At 39.9% G+C, this 23,241-nt stretch overlaps 1 protein-coding gene across 1 annotated transcript; it reads left to right on the top strand.

Moving 5' to 3' along the window:
• Positions 1-209: 209 nt before the first annotated feature.
• On the top strand, positions 210-1,163 carry LOC308343476 (putative olfactory receptor 2W6; the record flags this gene model as incomplete). Its single annotated transcript, XM_080804497.1, has 1 exon — positions 210-1,163. One exon carries the CDS (start codon positions 210-212, stop codon positions 1,161-1,163), a length of 954 nt encoding a protein of 317 aa, XP_080660623.1.
• Between the last annotated feature and the right edge of the window lie 22,078 nt (positions 1,164-23,241).

Raw genomic sequence — 23,241 nt, 5'->3', positions numbered from 1 at the left:
TAATTCATCCTCTCCCCTCCAGGAGAATCAGACACACCGCTTTGCATACAATAGGTATCAGTAAGTGTATGCTAAGAAAGTATGGAAGAGCAAATGACTCTCCTAACTTTACAGACCCACACATGGAAATTGGAGAGTGCTGGGTGAATCTTCATTTGCTGTCTCATCCAGTACTTGCTTGTGTGTTTCCATAACAGCTGGCAAAGACTATGGGAAGAGACCATGACAGCAATGACAGCTACCAACAAGCATTCATCTTGCTGGGCTTTTCTGATCGCCCTCGACTGGAGATTATTCTCTTTGCTTTTATCTTGGTCTTCTACATCCTGACTCTTATGGGCAACACTGCTATCATCTTGTTGTCAATCATGGATGCTAGACTCCACACGCCCATGTACTTCTTTCTTGGGAACCTTTCTTTCTTGGATCTCTGCTTTACAACGAGCATTGTTCCCCAGCTGCTGTGGAACCTTTGGGGTCCAGAGAAGACCATCTCCTACCATGGCTGTGTGGCCCAGCTCTATATCTACATGGTGTTGGGCTCAACTGAGTGTGTTCTACTGGCTGTCATGTCCTATGACCGCTACGTGGCTGTCTGCCGGCCTCTGCATTACACTGTGGTCATGCACCCACGTCTCTGTCTGCAGTTGGTGACTGTGTCCTGGTTCTGTGGCTTTTTAAACTCCTTTGTCATGTGTCCCCAGACAATGCAACTCTCTCGATGTGGGCACAACACAGTGGACCACTTTCTTTGTGAGATGCCTGCTCTGATTGCCATGTCCTGTGAAGACACCACGTTGGTGGAAGCATTTGCCTTTGTCCTGGGTGTCGCCCTTCTCCTGGTGCCCCTTTCCTTGATCCTCATCTCCTATGGGATGATTGCTGCCGCTGTGGTGAGGATCAAGTCAGCCACAGGGCGCAAGAAAGCATTCAATACCTGCTCTTCCCACCTAACGGTGGTCTCCCTTTTCTATGGGACCATCATCTACATGTACCTGCAGCCAGCCAATAGCTACTCCCAAGACCAAGGCAAGTTCCTCACCCTCTTTTACACCATTGTCACTCCCAGTGTCAACCCCCTGATCTACACTCTGAGGAACAAGGATGTAAAGGGGGCAATGAAGAGGCTCCTGAAGGGAGAGAAGGGGGCCAAGGAAACATGAATGAGAGGAATGCTGGGGTAATATATGATGTTCTGGAGTCTGTCTCTTAGATATGTATGTGACGATGTGGAGAGCAAACTTTCAGAGTAGAGTGAACACAGCTGGACATGATGATTTCGAGTGTGACCTCATCCCTTGGTCTCTGGATGTGAACTTGTTTTCTTCAGTTTAAAGGCATCTACCTTAGGAAATCTCTCCTATACTTGCCTTTTACCCATCTTTGGGCTTCATCCACAACTACAGGGGACTGGTAACACTAATTCACTAAACACAAAACACTAATTAAGTGATGAGATGTCAAATAAAAATGAGACAACACCAGTGGCCTCCTCTTGAAGCTCTTTTTTTTTTTTTTTTTTTAATGACTACGGTGATTTTTCAGAGGTGGGTAAAACAACATCAGTCAAATCATAGGACTCTGCCTAGATGTAGGTTGTTTATTCTTAAGTGAGGAGTTTCCTGTTTTTGTTTTTTTGTTATTTGGCTTTTTAAGTTTTTATTTTAGTTCTAGTTAGTTAACATATGGTGTAATGTTTGTTTCATGTGTACAATATAGTGATTCAACAATTCCATACAACATTCGGTGCTCGTCACAACAGGTACACCCCTTAATCCCCATCCCCTACTTGATGCATCCTCCCACTTCCCCTCTGGTGACCATCAGTTTGTTCTCCATAGTTGAGTCTATTTCTTGGTTTGTGCACTCTCTCTCTGTCCCTTTTCTTTCTTTCTCCCTTTGCTCATTTGTCTTGTTTGTTTGCTTGTTTCTTTCTTAAAAAAAAAAAATTGTATATTTGAGGCAGAGAGAAAGCATGAGAAGGAAGGGGAGTAGAGGGAGAGGAAGACTCCCTGCTGTGTAGGGAGCCAGATAGCTCTTGTGATTTTAGTTTCCATACAGTTAAATTTTGAACTCTTTAGTAGCCATATGTGGCCTGTCTTTATAATTAAAAAAGAACAATTAGGGGAGTTTGGGCAGCTCAGTTGGTTAAGCTTCTAACTCATGATTTTGGCTTAGGTCATGATCTCAGGGTTATGAGCCCTGCACTGGGCTCCATACTCAGTGGGGAATCTGCTTGAGATTCTCTCCATCTACCCCTATCTGCCCCTACCAGCCCCTACCCACACTCGCACTCTCTCTCTCTCTAAAACAAACAAGTAAATAAATATTTTTTTAAAAGAACACTTAAGTTTCCACTTTAAGCTCAAGAAATCACCCAGGTGGCATCATCTTGGAAATAAAGGATGGGAGAAAAAATTTTTAAAAAGATTTTATCTATTTATTTGACAGAGAGAGAGATCACAAGTAGGCAGAGAAGCAGGCAGAGGAAGAGGGGGAAGGAGGTTCCCTGCTGAGCAGAGAGTCCAACGTGGGGCTCGATCCCAGGACCCTGAGATCATGACCTGAGCTGAAGGCAGAAGCTTAACCCACTGAGCTACCCAAATGCCCCAAAGATGGAAGAAATTTTGTTTATTGTCCCAAATTCCAGTCCTTTTTTTTTTTAATCCTTATTCTCTTTGTTGAGTCTCTGTGACATGAGAATCACTAGCAATGCATCCACACACATGTAATGAGTTTATTTCCTGTTGTACTTTTCATCCCCATGATTTATTTATTTTATAACAAGAGGTTTGTACCTCCTAATCCCCTTCACCTATTTCACATGTCCCCCACCAACTTCTCCTCTAGCAACCATCAGGAGTCTGTTTCTGTTTTGTTTGTTCATTTGTTTTGATTTTTAGATTCCACATACAAAGAAATCATATGATATTTGCCTTTCTCTGTCTGAACTGCTTTTAGTAAAAACAAAAAAGATTCAAACAACCTTCTCTACTTAGAGCTTGAATAGTAAGATCAATTCTTGCCACAAATAATTCTCCTTTATTCCTTTTGACACAGTAGCATTTTCTTTAGAAAGTCAAATCCTATCAGTCAAATTAAGAAAATATTTCTTTGGCAGCTGTCCTTCTATGATGATATTTAATTCTTACTTATTATGTTTATTGATTGATTGATTGAGAAAGTGCCTGAGTGGGGGGGGGTGGTGCTTGAGGAGGAACAGAGAGAGAGAGAGAGAAAGAGAATCCCAAGGAGGATTGACACGGGGCTTGATCTCATGACTCTGAGATCATGACCTGAGCTAAAGTCAAGAGTTGAACACTTAACCGATTGGGCCACCCAAGCACCTTGCTCTATGATGATTTTTTTTAACCACTTCTCCTTATTTATTCTTTCATAGTTTAATATTTATAGGATAGTAACAAGTGGAATTTATTTTTATTTTTTTAAGACACAACTGTTCTTTTTATTTTTTTCCTATTAACATATAATGTATTATTTGTTTCAGGGGTACAGGTCTGTGAATCATCAGTCTTATGCAATTCATAGCACTCACCATAGCACATACCCTCCCCAATGTCCATAACCCAGCCACCCTCTCCCTACCCTCTCACCCCCCAGCAACCCTCAGTTTGTTTCCTGAGATTAAGAGTCTCTCATGGTTTTTCTCCCTCCTGATCCCATCTTGTTTCATTACAAGTGGAATTTATTGAGCATTGTCTATGACACTATGGTTAGCCCTTTTCCTATTTTATCTGAGCTAATATTTATAACAACACTGACAGGTAAACACTATTAATATTCTCTATATAAGAAAGCTGAGTCTAAGAGGGTTTATTATAAGAGGCTTAATTTGGGGTTGAATTACTGTTTCCTGGATTGGTACTTACATTGTCAAATGACACTGAGTCAGACCCCAATGACTCAAGTCCAAGAGCATGAGACACGAAAAGGATAGAAGTAGGTTAGTGAGGGAAAGCACATCCATTGATACAATCCTTCATGTCTTAACCTCTCAGACTAAAATAACCAGACAGCTTTATTTTATTTATCTCTTCTGAAGTCACTCCATTAAGGACATTTATCACCAACTCCTGTGCAACAAAGCCAGAGGAAACTGGATGACACCCAATGATGGCCTGGATGCTAAGACCCAATTCTGTTGGCTGAGGCTGCACTGTGCTCTCCTGGGCATGAGGGCTGGGACCAGAGTGTGTGAGGGAAGGAGAGGGGGCTTGTGGACTAGGGGAGTGGGCCAGTGCGCTGTCTTTGCCTTCCTCTTTGGAAATCTATTTTACCAGGCCTGATATAGGCTTATTGCCTTCACAACTCTTTTCCAAATAATGCAAAACCCATATCAATTTTGTCCTTCAGTCTTATCAGTAAGAATCCCCAGAAACTTGTCTCTAATATTTAATTTTTAATAACAAAATCTTTGTTGGTGTTTCTAATGTAGGTATGCAATCAAACTTGGGATTCCATTACCAATACTAAGCCATCACCGCAGCTTATAACTTTGACAAATTTGAAAATTCCTCAAAGGTTTATGGTCAACTTTTCAACACTGACAACATCCAGGTCTTTCTTCTCAAATCAAAGATATTTAATCAATGCTTACTAGCTTGAACCATATTTTCATTGAAGCCGCTATTTTTCCTGCAATTGTGGGATCCTATCACAAGAAAAAATGAATCTTTTACATCTCTAAGTGTAGCTCCCTGCCCTCTTGATGTGAATTTGCTTCGGGAAGGCGAGGAAAATAGACTCCAAGTGTACAGTGTGGTCATGGAGCCCAGGGTTGATGGATTTGACCTTATGTCACCTTTAGAAGAAGAAAAACATCAGATTCCAGGAGGATTTGCATATGGAGCAGACTCTCAGCCACATGTAGAGCTGCAGAGATCAACTTTGATACTATTTAAAATACTTAGAAATGTAAATAAATTATAGTGTCTTCGCAAGTAGGAGCAATGTATTTTTATACTATTTCTCCCAAAAGGATGTTTGGCACAGTAAAAATTATAAATTATAAATACATAATAAATCTTTTGTAAAATATGTTGATTTATAATAAGAATAAAGAATGGTATATAAAGCACAAGTAAGCTTTATTATAACCTCTCATTTTGTAATTTGAAATTATTATTCATTGCCAGTATTTGTGATACTATATCTGATATACCAAAACTCAGGTTTTGAGAAAATAATTAGGGGTATTAATAATGGCAAATAATCATTTATTCAGTGATTTGGGGTTTTGCTCACTTTTTCTTATTCAGCCAGCAAGTATTTACTGAGGCTCTATGGCATGTCACACATGATGCTGGGATGATGGAGATACAAATATGAAACACAAAGAAAAGGAAAGTACAGTCTGACATTGATAATGTGATATGGGATGAATTGGGTGGGCACTTCATTTGATTGTTGAAGTTTGGTTTTCTGCAGGAGATGATGGCTGTTCTGTGTTTGAAAGATGAGTAAGTTTGAAAGGGAAAGAGTAGAAATAAGGTGCTGTAGTAAAGAACAAAATGTATGTGTTAAGGCAAGGAGAGGATGGAAATATCCTGAGCTAGTAGTTTGAGGTATTTGGATACAAGATCCCTAAGAGTAATGGTTGTGGGTAAATATGGAAGTGTGCACAAGAGCCAGATCTTTAAACACTCTCAACTAGTACTCTGTTGGGAAACTTGGATTTTATTTTTCCTCCAATGGAAAGGAAATTAATATACTTGGGAAAGATAGTGACACTGATAGGGTACATTTTAGGCAGATCATTTGCTACAATTTAAAGGATGACACAGAAAATAAAAGGAGGAAAATATTTCAGTAATCTGACTGAGAAGTGATGAGAATTTGAGGAAGGAAATGGGTGAAGATGAAGCAGAGAAACTGGATTTTGGAGATGTTAGAGGGATGGACTTAGGACCAGGGATCTGACTAGAAATAAGTAATGAGCAACAGAGAATACCCTAGATCCAATCCCTGGTGTTTGCTTTGCTTTTCTGGGTGTAGAAGGAACATGTTGGAGCTGGTGGCTGAAGAGCACAATTTCAGTCACAATTGACAGCATAGTTTCCTCCCAAATGAGAAGGATATCAGAAATTTATTTAAGACCAGGAGAAAAGAAAAATCCCATAAAAATAACTATGTCAGACTCATCCTTCATTTTGAGGAAGGAGCTCCTGGCACAGAGGGTCTAATTCTCATCAGGCTTTTGCTCACAGACCCCCAGCTGTGGAAGTGAGTCATTAAGTTTGTTATGATTTTGTCTGAGTCACGCCCCTGAGCTGACAGTTGCTAGTGGGGTTTCCTTGTCATCTCCATCAGAATGAGCGACAGGCCTGGGCAGAAGTGATGATAACCTAATGAGAGATCTGAGTCACAGATCAACTCTTTGAAATCTTACTGCACTGTGCAAAATTGGAGACACTTTAATCCCTCGGGTCCTGCCTCATCTGTCTGATTTAATTCTGTCTGAGAGCAGGAAACTACCTGATGGGTCAGAGGGTCAAGAGCTGATGAATTAATTCAGTAAACTGTCTGCTTAAACTTATTCTTTTAAATTACTCACTTTGTTTGTATTAATTATTTCATTCCTCTACTTGTCACTGGAGGCATAATTACACATAACAATCAAGCAATGGTTTTGCCAGTCCACTCAGGCAAAGGAAATAGGAGGAAGATCATCTAAGATCACCTAAGATCATCTAGATTAACCAATGTTTCTCTGAAATATGAATTTTCTAGGTCATTATTTCTGTTTTTCATATCTTTTTAAAAAATTTTTTTAATTAATTTATTTATTTTAATAAACATATAATGTATTTTTATCCCCAGGGGTACAGGTCTGTGAATCACCAGGTTTACACATTTCACAGCACTCATCATAGCATATACCCTCCCCAATGTCCATATCCCCACCACCCTCTCCCATCCCCCTTCCCCCCAGCAACCCTCAGTCTGTTTTTGGAGATTGAGTCTTTTATGGTTTGTCTCCCTCCCAATCCCATCTTCTTTCATTTTTTCTTTTCCTACCTCCCCCCAAATCCCCCACATTGCATCTCCACTTCCTCATAACAAAAAGATCATATGATAGTTGTCTTTCTCCAATTGGCTTATTTTGTAAGCATCATAACCTCTAGTTCCATCGACGTCGTCGCAAATGGCAAGATTTCATGTCTTTTGATGGCTGCATAGTATTCCATTGTGTATATATACCACTTCTTCTTTATCCATTCATCTGTTGATGGACATCTAGGTTCTTTCCATAGTTTGGCTATTGTGGACATTGCTGCTATAAGCATTCGGGTGCACGTGCCCCTTCGGAGTACCACGTTTGTATCTTTAGGATATATACCCAGGAGTGCAATTGCTGGGTCATAAGGTAGCTCTATTTTCAGTTTTTTGGGGAACCTCCACACTGTTTTCCAGAGTGGTTGCACCAGCTTGCATTCCCACCAACAGTGTAGGAGGGTTCCCCTCTCTCCGCATCCTCGCCAGCATCTGTCATTTCTTGACTTGTTCATTTTAGCCATTCTGAGTGGTGTGAGGTGGTATCTCATTGTGGTTTTGATTTGTATTTCCCTGATGCCGAGTGACGTGGATCATTTTTTTCATGTGTCTGTTGGCCATCTGGATGTCTTCTTTGCAGAAATGTCTGTTCATGTCCTCTGCCCATTTCTTGATTGGATTATTTGCTCTTTGGCTGTTGAGTTTGCTTAGCTCTTTATAGATTTTGGATACTAGCCCTTTATCTGATATGTCGTTTGCAAATATCTTCTCCCATTCTGTCAGTTGTCTTTTGGTTTTGTTAACTGTTTCCTTTGCTGTGCAAAAGCTTTTGATCTTGATGAATTCCCAATAGTTCATTTTTGCCCTTGCTTCTGTTGCTTTTGGCGATGTTCCTAGGAAGAAGTTGCTGCAGTTGAGGACAAAGAGGTTGCTGCCTGCGTTCTCCTCAAGGATTTTGATGGATTCCTTTCTCACATTGAGGTCCTTCATCCATTTTGAGTCTATTTTCGTGTGTGGTGTAAGGAAATAGTCCAATTTCATTTTTCTGCATGTGGCTTTCCAATTTTCCCAGCACCATTTGTTGAAGAGGCTGTCTTTTTTCCATTGGATATTCTTTCCTGCTTTGTCGAAGATTAGTTGACCATAAAGTTGAGGGTCTATTTCTGGGCTCTCTATTCTGTTCCATTGATCTATGTGTCTGTTTTTGTGCCAGTACCATACTGTCTTGATGATGACAGCTTGCTAATAGAGCTTAAGTCTGGAATTGTGATGCCACCGACTTTGGCTTTTTTTTCAATATTCCTTTTGCTATTCGAGGTCTTTTCTGGTTCCATAGAAATTTTAGGATAATTTGTTCTATTTCTTTGAAAAAAATGGATGGGATTTTGATAGGGATTGCCTTAAATGCGTAGATTGCTTTAGGTAGAATAGACATTTTCACAATATTTGTTCTTCCAATCCATGAGCATGGAATATTTTTCCATTTCTTTGTGTCTTCCTCAATTTCTTTCATGAGTACTTTATAGTTTTCTGAGTATAGATTCTTTACCTCTTTGGTTAGATTTATTCCTAAGTATCTTATGGTTTTGGGTGCAATTGTAAATGGGACTGACTCCTCAATCTCTCTTTCTTCTGTCTAGTTGTTAGTGTAAAGAAATGCGACTGATTTCTGTGCATTGACTTTATATCCTGACACTTTACTGAATTCCTGTACAAGTTCTAGCAGTTTTGGAGTGGAGTCTTTTGGGTTTTCCACATATAGTATCATATCATCTGCAAAGAGTGATAATTTGACTTCTTCTTTGCCAATTTGGATGCCTTTAATTTTTGTTGTTGTCTGATTGCTGAGGCTAGGACTTCTAGTACTATGTTGAACAGCAGTGGTGATAATGGACTTCCCTGCTGTGTTCCTGACCTTAGCGGAAAAGCTTTCAGTTTTTCTCCATTGAGAATGATATTTGCGGTGGGTTTTTCATAGATGGCGTTGATAATATTGATGTATGTGCTCTCTATCCCTACACTTTGAAGAGTTTTAATCAGGAAGGGATGCTGCACTTTGTCAAATGCTTTTTCAGCATCTATTGAGAGTATCATTTGGTTCTTATTCTTTCTTTTATTAATGTATTGTATCACATTGATGGATTTGCGGATGTTGAATCAACCTTGCAGCCCTGGAATAAATCCCACTTGGTCGTGGTGAATAATCCTTTTAATGTACTGTTGGATCCTATTGGCTAGTATTTTGGTGAGAATTTTTGCACCTGTGTTCATCAAGGATATTGGTCTGTAATTCTCTTTATTGATGGGTCCTTGTCTGGTTTTGGGATCAAGGTGATGCTGGCCTCATAAAATGAGTTTGGAAGTTTCCCTTCCATTTCTATTTTTTGGAACAGTTTCAGGAGAATAGGAATGAATTCTTCTTTAAATGTTTGGTAGAATTCCCCTGGGAAGCCGTCTGGTCCTGGACGTTTCTTGGTTTGGAGATTTTTGATGACTCTTTCAATCTCCTTACTGGTTATGGGTCTGTTCAGGTTATCTATTTCTTCCTGGTTCAGTTGTGGTAGTTTATATGTCTCTAGAAATGTATCCATTTCTTCAAGGTTGTCGAATTTGTTGGTGTAGAGTTGCTCATAGTATGTTCTTATAATTGTTTGTATTTCTTTGGTGTTGGTTGTGATCTCTCCTCTTTCATTCATGATTTTATTTATTTGGGTCCTTTCTCTTTTCTTTGTGATAAGTCTGGCCAGGGGCTTATCAATCTTATTAATTCTTTCAAAGAACCAGCTCCTAGTTTTGTTGATTTGTTCTATTATTTTTTTAGTTTCTATTTCATTGATTTCTGCTCTGATCTTTATGATTTCTCTTCTCCTGCTGGATTTAGGCTTTTTTTGTTGTTCTTTCTCCAGCTCCTTTAGGTGTAGGGTTAGGTTGTGTATTTGAGACCTTTCTTGTTTCTTGAGAAAGGCTTGTACCGCTATTTATTTTCCTCTCAGAACTGCCTTTGTTGTGTCCCACAGATTTTGAACCGTTGTGTTTTCATTATCATTTATTTCCATGAATTTTTTCAATTCTTTAATTTCCTAGTTGACCCATTCATTTTTTAGAAGAATGCTGTTTAGTGTCCATGTATTGGCATTCTTTCCAAATTTCCTCTTGTGATTGAGTTCTAGCTTCAGAGCAATGTGGTCTGTAAATTTGCAGGGAATGATCCCAATCTTTTGATACCGGTTGAGACCTGATTTATGACCCAGGATGTGGTCTATTCTGGAGAATGTTCCATGTGCACTAGAGAAGAATGTATATTCTGTTGCTTTGGGATGGAATGTTCTGAATATATCTGTGATGTCCATCTGGTCCAGGGTGTCATTTAAGGCTTTTATTTCCTTGTTGATCTTTTGCTTAGATGATCTGTCCATTTCAGTGGGGAGTGTTAAAGTCCCCTGCTATTATTGTATTACTGTCGATGTATTTCTTTGATTTTGTTATTAATTGGTTTATATAGTTGGCTGCTCCCATGTTAGGGGCATAGATATTTAAGATTGTTAAGTCTTCTTGTTGGACAGACACTTTGAGTATGATATAGTTTCCTTCCTCATCTCTTCTTATAGTCTTTCGCTTAAAATCTAATTGATCTGCTATAAGGATTGCCACCCCAGCTTTCTTCTGATGTCCATTAGCATGGTACATTGTTTTCCACCCCCTCACTTTAAATCTGGAGGTGTCTTTGGGTCTAAAATGAGGCAGAATATTGATGGGTCTTGTTTTTTTATCCATTCTGTTACTTTGTGTCTTTTGCTTGGGTCATTTAGCCTATTAACATTCAGGGTAACTACTGAGAGATATGAATATAGTGCCATTGTATTGCCTGTAAGGTGACTGTTACTGTATATTGTCTCTGTTTCTTTCTGATCTACTCCTTTTAGGGTCTCTCTTTGCTTAGAGGACCCCTTTCAATATTTCCTGTAGAGCTGGTTTGGTGTTTGCAAATTCTTTCAGCTTTTGTTTGTCCTGGAAGCTCTTCATCTCTCCTTCTATTTTCAATGATAGCCTAGCTGGATATAGTATTCTTGACTGCATGTTTTTTTCGTTTAGTGCTCTGAATATATCATGCCAGTTCTTTCTGGCCTGCCAGGTCTCTGTGGATAGATCCGCTGCCAATCTAATGTTTTTACCCTTGTATGTTACAGACTTCTTTTCCCGGGCTGCTTTCAGGATTTTCTCTTTGTCGCTCATACTTGTAAATTTTACTATCAGGTGACGAGGTGTGGACCTATTTTTATTGATTTTGAGGGGCGTTCTTAGCATCTCCTGGATTTTGATGTTTGTTCCCTTTGCCATATTAGGGAAATTCTCTCCTATCATTGTCTCCAATATACCTTCTGCTCCCCTCTCTCTTTCTTCTTCTTCTGGAAGCCCAATTATTCTAATGTTGTGTCATCTTATGGTGTCGCTTATCTCTCGAATTCTCTCCTCGTGGTCCAGTATGTGTTTGTCTCTCTTTTGCTCAGCTTCTTTATTCTCTGTCATTTGGTCTTCTATGTCACTAATTCTTACTTCTGCCTCATTTATCCTAGCAGTGAGAGCTTCCATTTTTGATTGCACCTCATTAATAGCTTTTTTGATTTCAACTTGGTTAGATTTTAGTTCTTTTATTTCTCCAGAAAGGGCTTTTATCTCTCCAGAGAGGGTTTCTCGAATATCTTCTATGCCTTTTTCGAGCCCAACTAGAACCTTGAGAATCATCATTCTGAATTTTAGATCTGTCATATTACCAATGTCTGTCTTGATTAGGTCCCCAGCCTTCGGTACTGCCTCTTGTTCTTTTTTCTGTGGTGAGTTTTTCTGCCTTGTCATTTTGTCCAGATAAGATTTGCTTTCTCCTCTTATAGAATTTTACTGTTCTTGGTGAGTGAAGTTGGTCTTGGCTGGGTTTCTTGTTGATCTTCTGGGGGAGGGGCCTGTTGTGGTGATTCTCAAGTGTCTTTGTGGCAGGCAGAATTGCACCACCCTTGGCAAGGGCTGGGCGAAATAATCCACTCGGGTTTGCTTTCAGGAGCTTTTGTTCCCTGAGCGCTTTCCTTAGAGTTCCAGAGGACGGGAATGAAGATGGCGGCCTCCCAATCTCCAGCCCAGAGGATCCCAGAGCTGGGGTCCCGCTCCTCAGTGCACCCTCAGAGAAAAGCGCCAAACCTCCCCTGCCTCCCCGGCCTCCGGTCGCACCTGGAGGAAAGCAGTCAATTGCTGGCACTTGGAGAAATGAGCCCGGTCACTTCCATCTCCGTGACCTCTGGCCACACCCCGAGCCCACCCAGCCTGTGACCAGCTCAAGTTAGCCTTGGGCTGAGAGCTCACTCCTTGGCTTTGTCGCTGTAGCTGGCTTCCCCGCTGTAATACTTGCAAGCTCTGCAGCCCTCAGACACCCCCGGTCCTTCTGTGACCCCACAGGACCTGGGGTTACGCTGACCCCGTGTGGGTTTCCCCCCGGTTTAGCCTCTGGAGCGATGTCCCTCCATGGAGCAGACTTTTAAAAATCCTGATTTTGTGCTCCGTTGCTCCGCCACTTGCTGGGAGCTGGCCCCTCCCCCCATGGTCTATCTTCCCGTCGCTTTGGATTCACTTCTCCGCAGGTCCTACCTTTCAGAAAGTGATCGATTTTCTGTTTCTAGAATTGTTGCTCTTCTTCTCTTCAATTTCCCTTTGGATTTGTAGGTGTTCACAATGGTTAGATAAGCTGTCTAGCTGATCTCCTGCTACCCGATGTTGTCTCAGCTGCTACTTCTCTGCCATCTTGACTCCTCCCCCTCCCGGTTTTCATATCTTAATGGCCTTGGAAATAGTATATTCCAGAGAGAAGAATGAATCTAAAATTTGATAATCATTTCTACTTGATAGCTGATGTGAGGAACAAAGGCAAGAGAAAAACAAATTAAGTTTCCTTATTACTTATAGCCCATTGACAAGCCCTTTAGACAGGTAGAGTGACCTTCTTCTGGGACCTCAGCTGCCTCAATGTTAATACTTTGCTAAGGGCAAAAGACAATCTTGGCTTAACATCCTGCCCTCCAGGATCCTGTGAGTCTGTAACATATAGAAATTCCTCTGGAAACTCCCTTTATCTCTATCCCCCAACATATGTGTTAACAATCATCCTCCAAACATATGACCCACTGATGGTTCTCATGACTAAGCTTTTATTAGATAGTAATAGACAGTAGATAGTAATAAAGGACCCTTTCCTAACAACATCTAACCCCTCAAGGTCCTGGAAACCTTGCTTCCAAATTCCTTGAGACTTATGCTATCCCTAACCCCTCCCAACTTGAAATGGGCCACTCCTCATGACCCCAGTGCAGCTCTTTCTGCCCACAGGTCCTGTCCCTGTGCTTTAATAAAAATACTTTTTCTTGCACCAAAGACACCTCAAGAATTCTTTCTTGACCATTTGCTCCAAATCCAACAATTCCACATCAACAGCTTTTCAAATAAGAGTAAAAGAGTCCCTGTTAACTTAAAAAATATATACTTTAATTTGGATTATCTTCAACTATATTTTTTAATTTTTCATAAAGTCAAGTTGTAATTCTTGGTGAATAGTTCTATGAGTTTTGTATACGTATATAGATATATATAACTACCATCAAGATCTGAATATAAAACAGTTTTGTCACCACTGAAAAACTTCCTTGTCTTATGCCATCATTGAGAGTCTTCCCAAATCTAAATTTTGGCAACCACCATATTTTTGTCATTTTGAGTCTTGAACAATCTACGAATGAAATGATACAGTACCTTGGTTAGTTTTAAGATTGGCTTCTTTATGGATAAAGAAGATGTGGTACATATATACAATAGACTATTACTCAGCCATCAAAAAGAAATGAAATCCTGCCACTTGCAATGGCATGGATGGAACTAGAGGATATTATTCTAAGTGAAATAAGTCAATCAGTGAAAGAAAATTATCATATGATTTCACTCACATGTGGAATTTAAGAAACAAAATAGACAAGCATAGGGGAAGGGTGGAAAAAATAAAATAAGTTGGAAACAGAGAGGGAGACAAACCATGAGAGTCTTTTAATTGTGGGAAACAAACAGGGTTGCTGGAGGGGAGGTGGGGGGATGGGGTAACTGGGTGATGGGTATTAAGGAGGGCATTTGATGTAATGAGCACTGATGAATCACTAATTCTACCTCTGAAACTAATAATACACTTTATGTTAACTAATTGAATTTAAATACACTTTTAAAAATTTTATTTATTTATTTGATAGAGAGGGAGAGAGAGAGAATGAGTGGTGGGAAGGTTAGAGGGAGAAGCAGACTCCCCGCTGAGCAGGGAGCCTGATTTTGGACTCGATCTTGGGACTATGGAGCCACCCAGGCACCTCTGAATTTAAATAAATGAAAAAAAAAAAAAGAAAAAACAAAGAAAGAGGGGAAAAAAAGATTGACTTTTTTCAATGAGCAGAATGTCTTTGAGATTTAAACAAATTGTTTGTCAGTAGTACATTCTACCTTTTACTGAGTAGAATTGCATTGTGGGGGTGACATCAGTTTATTTGTTCACTCACTTGTTGAAGGATATTTGGGATGTTTCCACTGTTAGATAATTATAAATAGAGCTGCTATGAACTTTTGGATACAGGTTTCCAAAGGAACGTAATATTTCATTTCCCTGGGTTAAGCACTCAGGAGTGGGACTACAGGGTCGTAGGGTAAGGATATATTTGCTTTAAAAAGTGCAAAACCATTTTCCAGAAAGGTATGGCATTTTGCATTTTCAAAATCAATGTATAAGAATTCCAGGTGCCAAGTTCATCAGCACTTGGTAGTGTCAGTTTGAGTTAGACTAATAGGTGTGCAATGACATTTCATCGTGGCTTTAATTTTCCTAACGTCTACTGAGGTTGAACATCCTTTCATGTGCTTGTTGGGTACCTAAATGGGGCATCTCTTCATCAGAAAGGGGCCCCCAAATGTGGGATGATGATCAGGTGGAAGCTTGTGCATGCAATGAAAGAATTCACCTGAGACAGAACAAAGGAGATAGAAGTTTACTGAATACATTGCAAGGGAGTGTTGGACAGGACAGCAGAGAGAAGTTGTCTGCAATGAGGCAGTGGTGGGGGTTGGAGCTAAGGCAGAAGGTGAGGAGGAATGGGGATGTATGAAGTCTTCCCTTTTTTGGTACCTGTGCTGTGTTGTAAGTAGCCTGTTGGTCAGCTAGGGTGTATGAATATTCTGAGGGGGATCACCCAATGGTCTCATCTGTATTCCATTGCTCAAGCTTTTTTGCCTAAAAGTGACTTCTACACTTAGGTTCACCAATATATCCTTTTCATTAAATCAGTCTCTTGTTTTGCCCATTTTTCAGAATTGGGTTAATTGGTTTTTCTTTCTGAAGAGTTTTGAGTGTTTTTTTTTTTTAATTTTAAAACTTATTTAAATTTATAATTTTTTAGAAAGAGCGTGAATGTGTGTGCATGTGTGGGTGGGGAGGGGAGGAGTAGAGGGAAAGGGAGGGAGAGGAAATCCTAGGCAGGCTCCATGCTCAATACAGAGCCTAATCTGGGGCTCATCTCACAACCCCGAAATCATGATCTGAGCTGACATCAAGAGTCACACTTAACTGACTAAGCCACTCAAGTGTCCCAAGCTCTGAGTGTTCTTCAACAATCATGGAAGGAAGTCACTTGATGGATATATAATTTGTAAATATTTTATCACAGCCTCTAACTTTGCCTTTTATTTTCTCAACAGTGTCTTTCCGAAAGCAAATTCCCGTTTGGATAGAATCCAATGTATCATTTTTTCTAACATATTTGACTTTATGGTGTCATGAATTTTTTGTCTAACTCCAGCCCCAAAAGATTTTTCTCTATTGTTTTCTACTAAAAGTTTTATGATTTTACATTTTACATTTGGATCTGTAATCCATCTGAGTTATTTTTATGGAAGGTGTGGAATTTAGTCAGATGACCACAATTTTTTGTTTTTGAATGTCCAGTTCCAACAATTTGCTGAAAATGCTTGAAGAATTGCTTGTGTTTATTTGTCAAAAATCAGTTAGCTACTTTTCTGTGGGTCCATTTCTCAGCTTGTGTTCTGTTCTGTTGACCTATGTGTTTATCGCTTAATAATGCTATATTGATCATTTCAGCTTGACAGTAAATCTTAAGAACAGGTACTGGGATTTCTTTAACTTTAATATTAATTTTAAAATTTGATCTAGATTTTCCTTTTCCTTTCCATATAAATCAGAATTAACTTGCCTGTATCACCAAAAATGTTGCTGAAATTTTTTATTGGAATTGCATTAAATCAATGGATCAAATTGAAGTGAATTGGCATCTCTACCATTTTGAGTCTTCTTATTCTTTAACATAAAGTTGTTTTCTTGTATGGTTTCAGCAGCTTTTTCAGTTTTTAACATACAGATCCTTTTTGCCATATTCTAGATTCTGTGATAGAAATATTTCTTTGGGGGGTGCCTGGGTGGCTCAGTGGTTTACACCTCTGCCTTCAGCTCAGGCCGTGATCTCAGGGTCCTGGAATAGAGGCCTGCATCGGGCTCTCTGCTCAGCAGGGGGCCTGCTTCCCCCCACCCCCCTCTCTCTGCCTGCCTCTCTGCCTGCTTGTGATCTCTGTCTGTCAAATAAATAAATAAAATCTTAAAATAAAATGAAAAAGAAATATTTCTTTGGAAGTACGTCAATCAGAAAAAGAAAATTATAGGATTTCACTCATATGTGAAATTTAAGAAACAAAACAGAGTAACATAAAGGAAGGGAAGGAAAAGTAAAATAAGAAGAGATTAGAGAGGGAGGCAAATCATAAGAGACTCTTAACTGTAGGAAACAAACTGAGGGTTATTGGAGGGGAGTGGGGTGGGAGGAGGGGGTAACTGGGTGATGGGCATTAAGGAGGGCATGTGATGGAATGAGCACTGGGTGTTCTATGTAACTGATGAATCACTCAATTCTACTCTTGGAACTAATAATACACTATATGTTAATTAATTGAATGTAACTAAAATAAAATTAAACAAACAAACAAACAAAACAAAAACCAAACAAACAAAAAAAGAAATATTTCTTTTGAGTGTTTAACTTAAAAAGTTCATGAATTCATTGTCATTAAGCAAAAACAAAATAAGAGCTTTGATCTAAATAAATGATTTTATCGTCTGCAAAAGAATTTGTGAACGAGGAGAGCTGGTAAGAGAGGCCCGATTCTGAGATACGATGCAACTGTTAACCCCAAAAGAAGGTGGGAGCAGAAATTGAAGGACGGGAGGAAACTTAGTTTGTCCATAGTCACACAGGTTGCGGGTGGTACAGTCTGGAAATGAATCAAAACCTGCAGGAATCTTGCCTGGCCTTTCCCTGTTCTATCATTGGATGAGAACGCAGTTGAGTAAAGAGTCTTTGAATGCTTAGGCTATTGCCAGCACATAAAACAGGAACAAAAACACAAACTGCATTGTTTTCTCACTGAAAGCAGAGAGTTGGTTTTGTTAACATTGCTTGCTAATTAGTATTTTTTTAAAGGCACATCCCTGCCTCTTCTATTTAATGACACCCTCTTCAGTGTCAATAACGTTTTCAAGATCCAACTAAAGAATTATGTCCTCTCACCATTGTTGTAGTAAGGTAATGATTACGTTCTCTCTATTTTTTCAGCAGTATGGATCAAGTTTGTAAAACCTAGTCTGCTAATGATGGCAGTCTTCTTTGTAATTTATGCTAATGCTCAGGAATTATGTGGGTGAATATACAAGACAGCAACTCTGCCTTGTGAACTTTTGCAACTGAAGTATCAAACAAGGTCAGAATCACAGCTTGCTTATATAAAAGCTTATGTTTTTAATATTTCCCTTTTAAATGCAATGCAACATTTTCAAATATAGTAGAAATTTTAATCAAATTATTTTGTGACTCCAGGCACACAAGAACTCAATCTGTCTTTTGCAATTTACCAATTAATATTTAGGAGGACTACTTTTCTCCTCTCTAAATTTGAGTCATCTTAGTGATTGTTCTGATGTAAAATTATTGTTTATATGATTTGCCTTCCTCTACAGCCTCCAGAGAAATCTCTTGAGAGTTGTTTCCCTTTAGGATCTTCTATCTCTAGAGGATGGAAGACCTAAGAACTCAGGCAACCTAATAGCATAAACAACTTAAGCTCATTCTAAGAAATCTACAGGGGCTTATGCTAATTTTCTAACCACTTGAAAAGCTTTAAAAGTCCCTGCAGTTTAGTGTGTGAGAGGAATGCTGGGATAGTGGTGGGGGACCAGTGTTGTCTCCTCTCTCTGGGCAGCAAGGGGAGGGATGACTTTTTCTGGGATGGCAGTTTCATCCCCCTTGTAACTAAGCTTATATTTAAGCTGAATGCTTACTTCCTCTCCTGGGTCAGTATTTCAGAGAGATTACTTTCCTTCCTCTCTTCCTTTCCAACTTATATATGAAAAGTTACATTAAATCTGATGCCAATATTGATTTGGTCAAATAATTCAGTGGTGCACCAGTTTGACCACGTTCCTCATTGTTCCCTAGAGACTTGCTATTTTAACTAAACAGGGGTTTCCCAGTCCACATTTTTTTTTTCCAGAAAACCTTGTTACCTTTTCTGCTCCCCAAATTACCCACCCATGCTTTCCCAAACCGTCATATTAATTTAGGGAAGAATGAATGGGTACAACCTCTCAGGTTTAACCAGATGGTGCTAAAAATCATCTGTATATGGGCTTATGCTACTAGCAATAAATGGAATCCATTAATTTTATTGATACAACAATATTCGAAGAACTGTGCTTTGTACACTGTACGAAGTATTCTAAAATCTTGTCTTCAGCAATTTTGCAGTTTGTTTTTCCTACAAGAACTCTAGATCCTTGGTCAGGGCTTCTTTTCCTGTTGTCTATCTCTGGCTAGAGAATGACGTATTGTGCAGGTTTAGGTGTTTCTGTTTGCCTTGTTTTGTTTCTTATCTGTGGACCAGCGTCATTTGTCTTCTGTCATCTGTACTAACCATTCGTTATACGTCCAGATTTACCCTTCCAAAACTGGAACACAGGCATTGCTCAAATGTAGACAACCCAGGCAGGAGCAGGGTGTTGTTGATCTGCCACAACAGCAGGACGAGTAGGAGAGCCACAGCTGGTTCTCTGTAGCCCGGGAACTCAGCTGACCCTCCTCTTCAAACTCTGGGTGAGGATGAGGGCAAGCTCCACCCTTGGTCACTGCTTTCCTTCTTGGAGGAAGCTCCCCTCCTCTACCACCTGACCCCATGGACACAAGGGGATGAGTCTGGGAAGAGGCTTCATCAATCTAGGGACAACATCTCATCCCAGACCTACTCATCATTTCTACTAAGAACTTGGTGCAGGTCAGTATAAACAATGATGGTGCTGCAGTGAGGGGGAAATGTTACCCAAAAAGACCTGCCGGACAGTGTATTTCATTTGAGATCATGGGCTCCCAGAACACTGTCCTAGAACACTGATGCTTTTGTAAGTTTAAGCATATGAGTCTTATATTTTAGGAATTGTTTTGTTATTCTTTCCTAACAAATATTATGATTTTCATTTAAAAAAAGAAACATTTGAGTGCCTTTAAATACAAGTGTTTTAAGGTGCTCTGAAAACCCCCATGATGTAGTCATTAATATTTCCTCCTAAGAGGAAACCAGTTCTTGTGGTCATACTGGAATCCAGGGAGTGTGTGGATCTACATCTCAGATCTACATCTCAGATCGCAGGACAAAGGGCTTTAAACCCTGCTGCAGTCTCACAAACCTGCATTTCTGTAACAGGTAATCAGCGAGGTGGATGGTTAGGCAAATGTATTTTTCAGATGTTTGATAAGCTTTCTAGATTTCTATGCACATTTCTCAATATTTAGCAGTCTGTGTTTGAACGTAAATTTCAGGAAGCTTGAGAGTGTTCAGAACAACCCATGCAAACTAATACAGTACTCAGAAAAATCCCGAGAGCTGTGGTAGAGGATGTGGACACAGAGAGCTGGAATTCAATCAAGTAACCTTCCTGAAACATGTGACCTCTAAGGTGTGGTGACTAGGCTCAGGTCATATGGACTCCTCAGCCCCATTTCCAATGACCAGTCCAGTAGAAAACAAGTCTGACAGTACTGGGGCTCCTTGGGAAGCAGGCTGCCATCGGGAAATGGGCGGCTTATCTCCCTTCCAGACATCTGACTTCTCCTGAAGTCACAAAGATCTCCCCTCCCTGTGTAATTGTTCCACCTCATCTGCAACATCACCACCCCTAGATGGGAAGAGCTAATGATGAGGGCATGTGAAGGAAGCAAAACCTCTCTAGACCTTTGCCAGATGGAAACGTACCCCTGTGTGAAGTTCATGGCAGAGGCTTTCTTGGTCTGTGGTGAATCTATAAATACACCTAAATACTGATTGGTGGGTCACCTTGGGCAGCTCAGTTGGTTTAGTGTCTCCCTTTGGTTCAGGTCATGATCTCAGGATCCTGGGATCAAGCCGCATGTCGGGCTCCCTTCTCAGTGGGGAGTCTGCTTCTCCCTCTGCCCCTCCCCCTGCTCATGCTCTCTCTCAAATAAATGAATAAAATAAAAAAAAAATTAAAAGATCGGTTATGAAAAGCAATGGTAACATTATAAGGATGTTTGTACCTGTTGAGATCACCGTAGGTCCAAAACCTTTTTGTGTTCATGGACCTAATGTTCAGATCACCCAATGGCAATTGAGACCAGGAAGCTTACTGTTCCTAAGCAAACCTACAGGTATTTGGTGGGCCCCCAGGAGGGCTGGACTATTGTCATTGAGGGTATGGCATTCAGGACAGCAGGTGGGAAGCAAGGACAGCAGAGCAGGGTGGACAATGTGAGGACTGTTAGCTGGTCCGGGGAGTATGGGAGGCCCGCAACTTACACGACAGGAGTGCCTGCACCCTACAGGAAGATCTCCCACGCCAGTGAGGTGAGACCACTTCTTTCTGGCATATTTTTGAAAATGCACAAGGGGATAATTACGTCTCCACTTTCTCTTTCTTAAATTCCATTCAGATAATTTGTGCGACCCTGCTGGGATCATGGATTTTGGTTTAGTATCTTAAAGATACCAGACTCCAGACCTGGAGCAAAACTATGAGTGAGCACACGGAGCAAGTACTGAGTGGTTTCTCATGCTAAGAGAGTAAAATGCTCTTGCATACACATAAACACATGCACACATCATGAACATGCGAGTTAGATAGAGTCTGTTCCTTTCACAGACTGTATATGTATCTAATTACCATGGTGTACACCTTAAATATCTTACAATTTTATATGCCAACTCTACCTCAATAAAGCTGACATATATACATATATATAATTCATATACACATAAGTTCTAAAAACCTGGAAGAAGAAAGTACAGAAAACAAGTACATATATAAATTTATCAATAGCTATTGTCTATGAGTAGATGGGATTATGCAATTATTTATTTCTTCAATAGTCTTTTTTTCTGTAACAAACATGAATTGCTCTTATGATGAGTTGTTTTAAAGTAACTAACTAAATAGATAACAAGTTCCTGTCTTTGGGGTATCACTCTTCAGCTAAAAACAAGAAAGAAGAATAAAAGTGTTGTCCCCTTTATGTGTGGTGATTACAAATCAAATTTTATGTCTCAATGCAACATGGTTTTTAAATTTAACTTTAAAAAAATTAATTTAAGGATTCTTCTACTAAAAAAAAAAAAGAAGAAGAAAAAGGAAATATTCCTCATGTCCATATTATATTTTCCAAACTTGCAATTCAAGCTGACCTACTCTAGTTCTTGGTATGCATTTTCACTTGGACATCTGCAGAGATGCTGCGCTCATAATATACTCCTTCTCCAAGCCATCCCTTAAGCTGGTTTGTCAACAATTTCCAAGTTGTTTTTTCAAAACGCTAGCTTACATGGTCCTTTGTGTATGGTTTCACCTCAGACAATAACTTCTTCCCAAGTTTAGGGTCTGTACCTTTCTGTTTGGACTGCAAGTGGACATGCCCCTCGGGTAGGCATGCATTTACAGACTCTCCATTTATACCGTATTCTAAGTTCTCCAGCAGCTGGATCCTTGTCAGTCCCAAACAAGTTGATGGCAGGAAACTGTGTCCATACAGCTAGCATTTAATTGTTGATATGGAGGACATACGCCTTTTTCTGTTAATTTCTGAATGCTGGAAGTGCTCATAAGCCAAATATTCGATTGGTGTCTATTCAATAGTGTAAATATTTAGTCTGCTTTCACTGAAGCAATGCAGGTAAATCCACCCCCCCCCCCCCCCCGCCGGCCACCGGGGCAGATCTCCCAAAGCTGCTGCAAAAAATAACGCTGCGCAATGCTTCTTACTATTTCCTTTAACTGACCCATTGAGCATAGTTTTAGGTTGAGCTGGAATGTGAAAAAGAATGTCCCTCATTTCTGCTCATTCTGTGAATGCTCATGGGAGGGAAGAAAATCCCCTCACCTCTGCACAATCAAATCTGCTTTTGGTTTCTTGGATAACTTTACCTTCATCACTGGCTCAGGAGACTGGACCAAATCATTGACAGCTCAGAGTCAAGTAAATTCGAGGCTGTTTTATTTCAAGGGCCCCAAGGCTGTTACTTTCTTGACCGCATATAGGTAATTCAAGTATTTTATGATAGACCCTGTCTCTCATTCCTGTCTATATCCGCAGCTTAGAGTTCAGAGTCCAGCACAGAGTAAGTCACCAATACATTTTTTTCTTCCTCCAGTTGAGTTTATAATCATGAAACATGAGAGTTGATCATACTAATTGAAGCCATTGTTCCACAAATTTTAGCAGGTAATTTGTCAGTTAGCAGAGAAATAGGCTTAAAGTTAGTGGATTCTGACAAAAGCATTTGCTTTTTCCCCCCTAAATTATTTTATTACTAATTATATCATTGAAAGCTTATTTTTTAAAAAAGATCTATCCACTTTCTCACTTAACCAGATTATAAAATATTGAGGCAAAAGTTATGGCTTTCATCGCTTTACAGACAAATATATTTTTAGTACCTCAGCCTCCAGTTCCAGGAATGGGCAGGCAGGTGACCCAGTTCAGGTGTGAGGGGGCTCAGTGAAATGCATCCACTGTTGGGACCAAACGAGGTATACCATTTTCTGCATGAGTGATAGCACAAATGTTAACCTCTGCAAACAGGTTTATCAAGCTAAGAGTG

The sequence above is a fragment of the Martes martes genome (assembly GCF_963455335.1).
Source record: "Martes martes genome assembly, chromosome: 5".
NCBI classification, from domain to species: Eukaryota; Metazoa; Chordata; class Mammalia; order Carnivora; family Mustelidae; genus Martes; species Martes martes.
The sequence above is the reverse complement of the archived record's forward strand: the minus strand, read 5'-3'. Positions and strand labels throughout refer to the sequence as shown.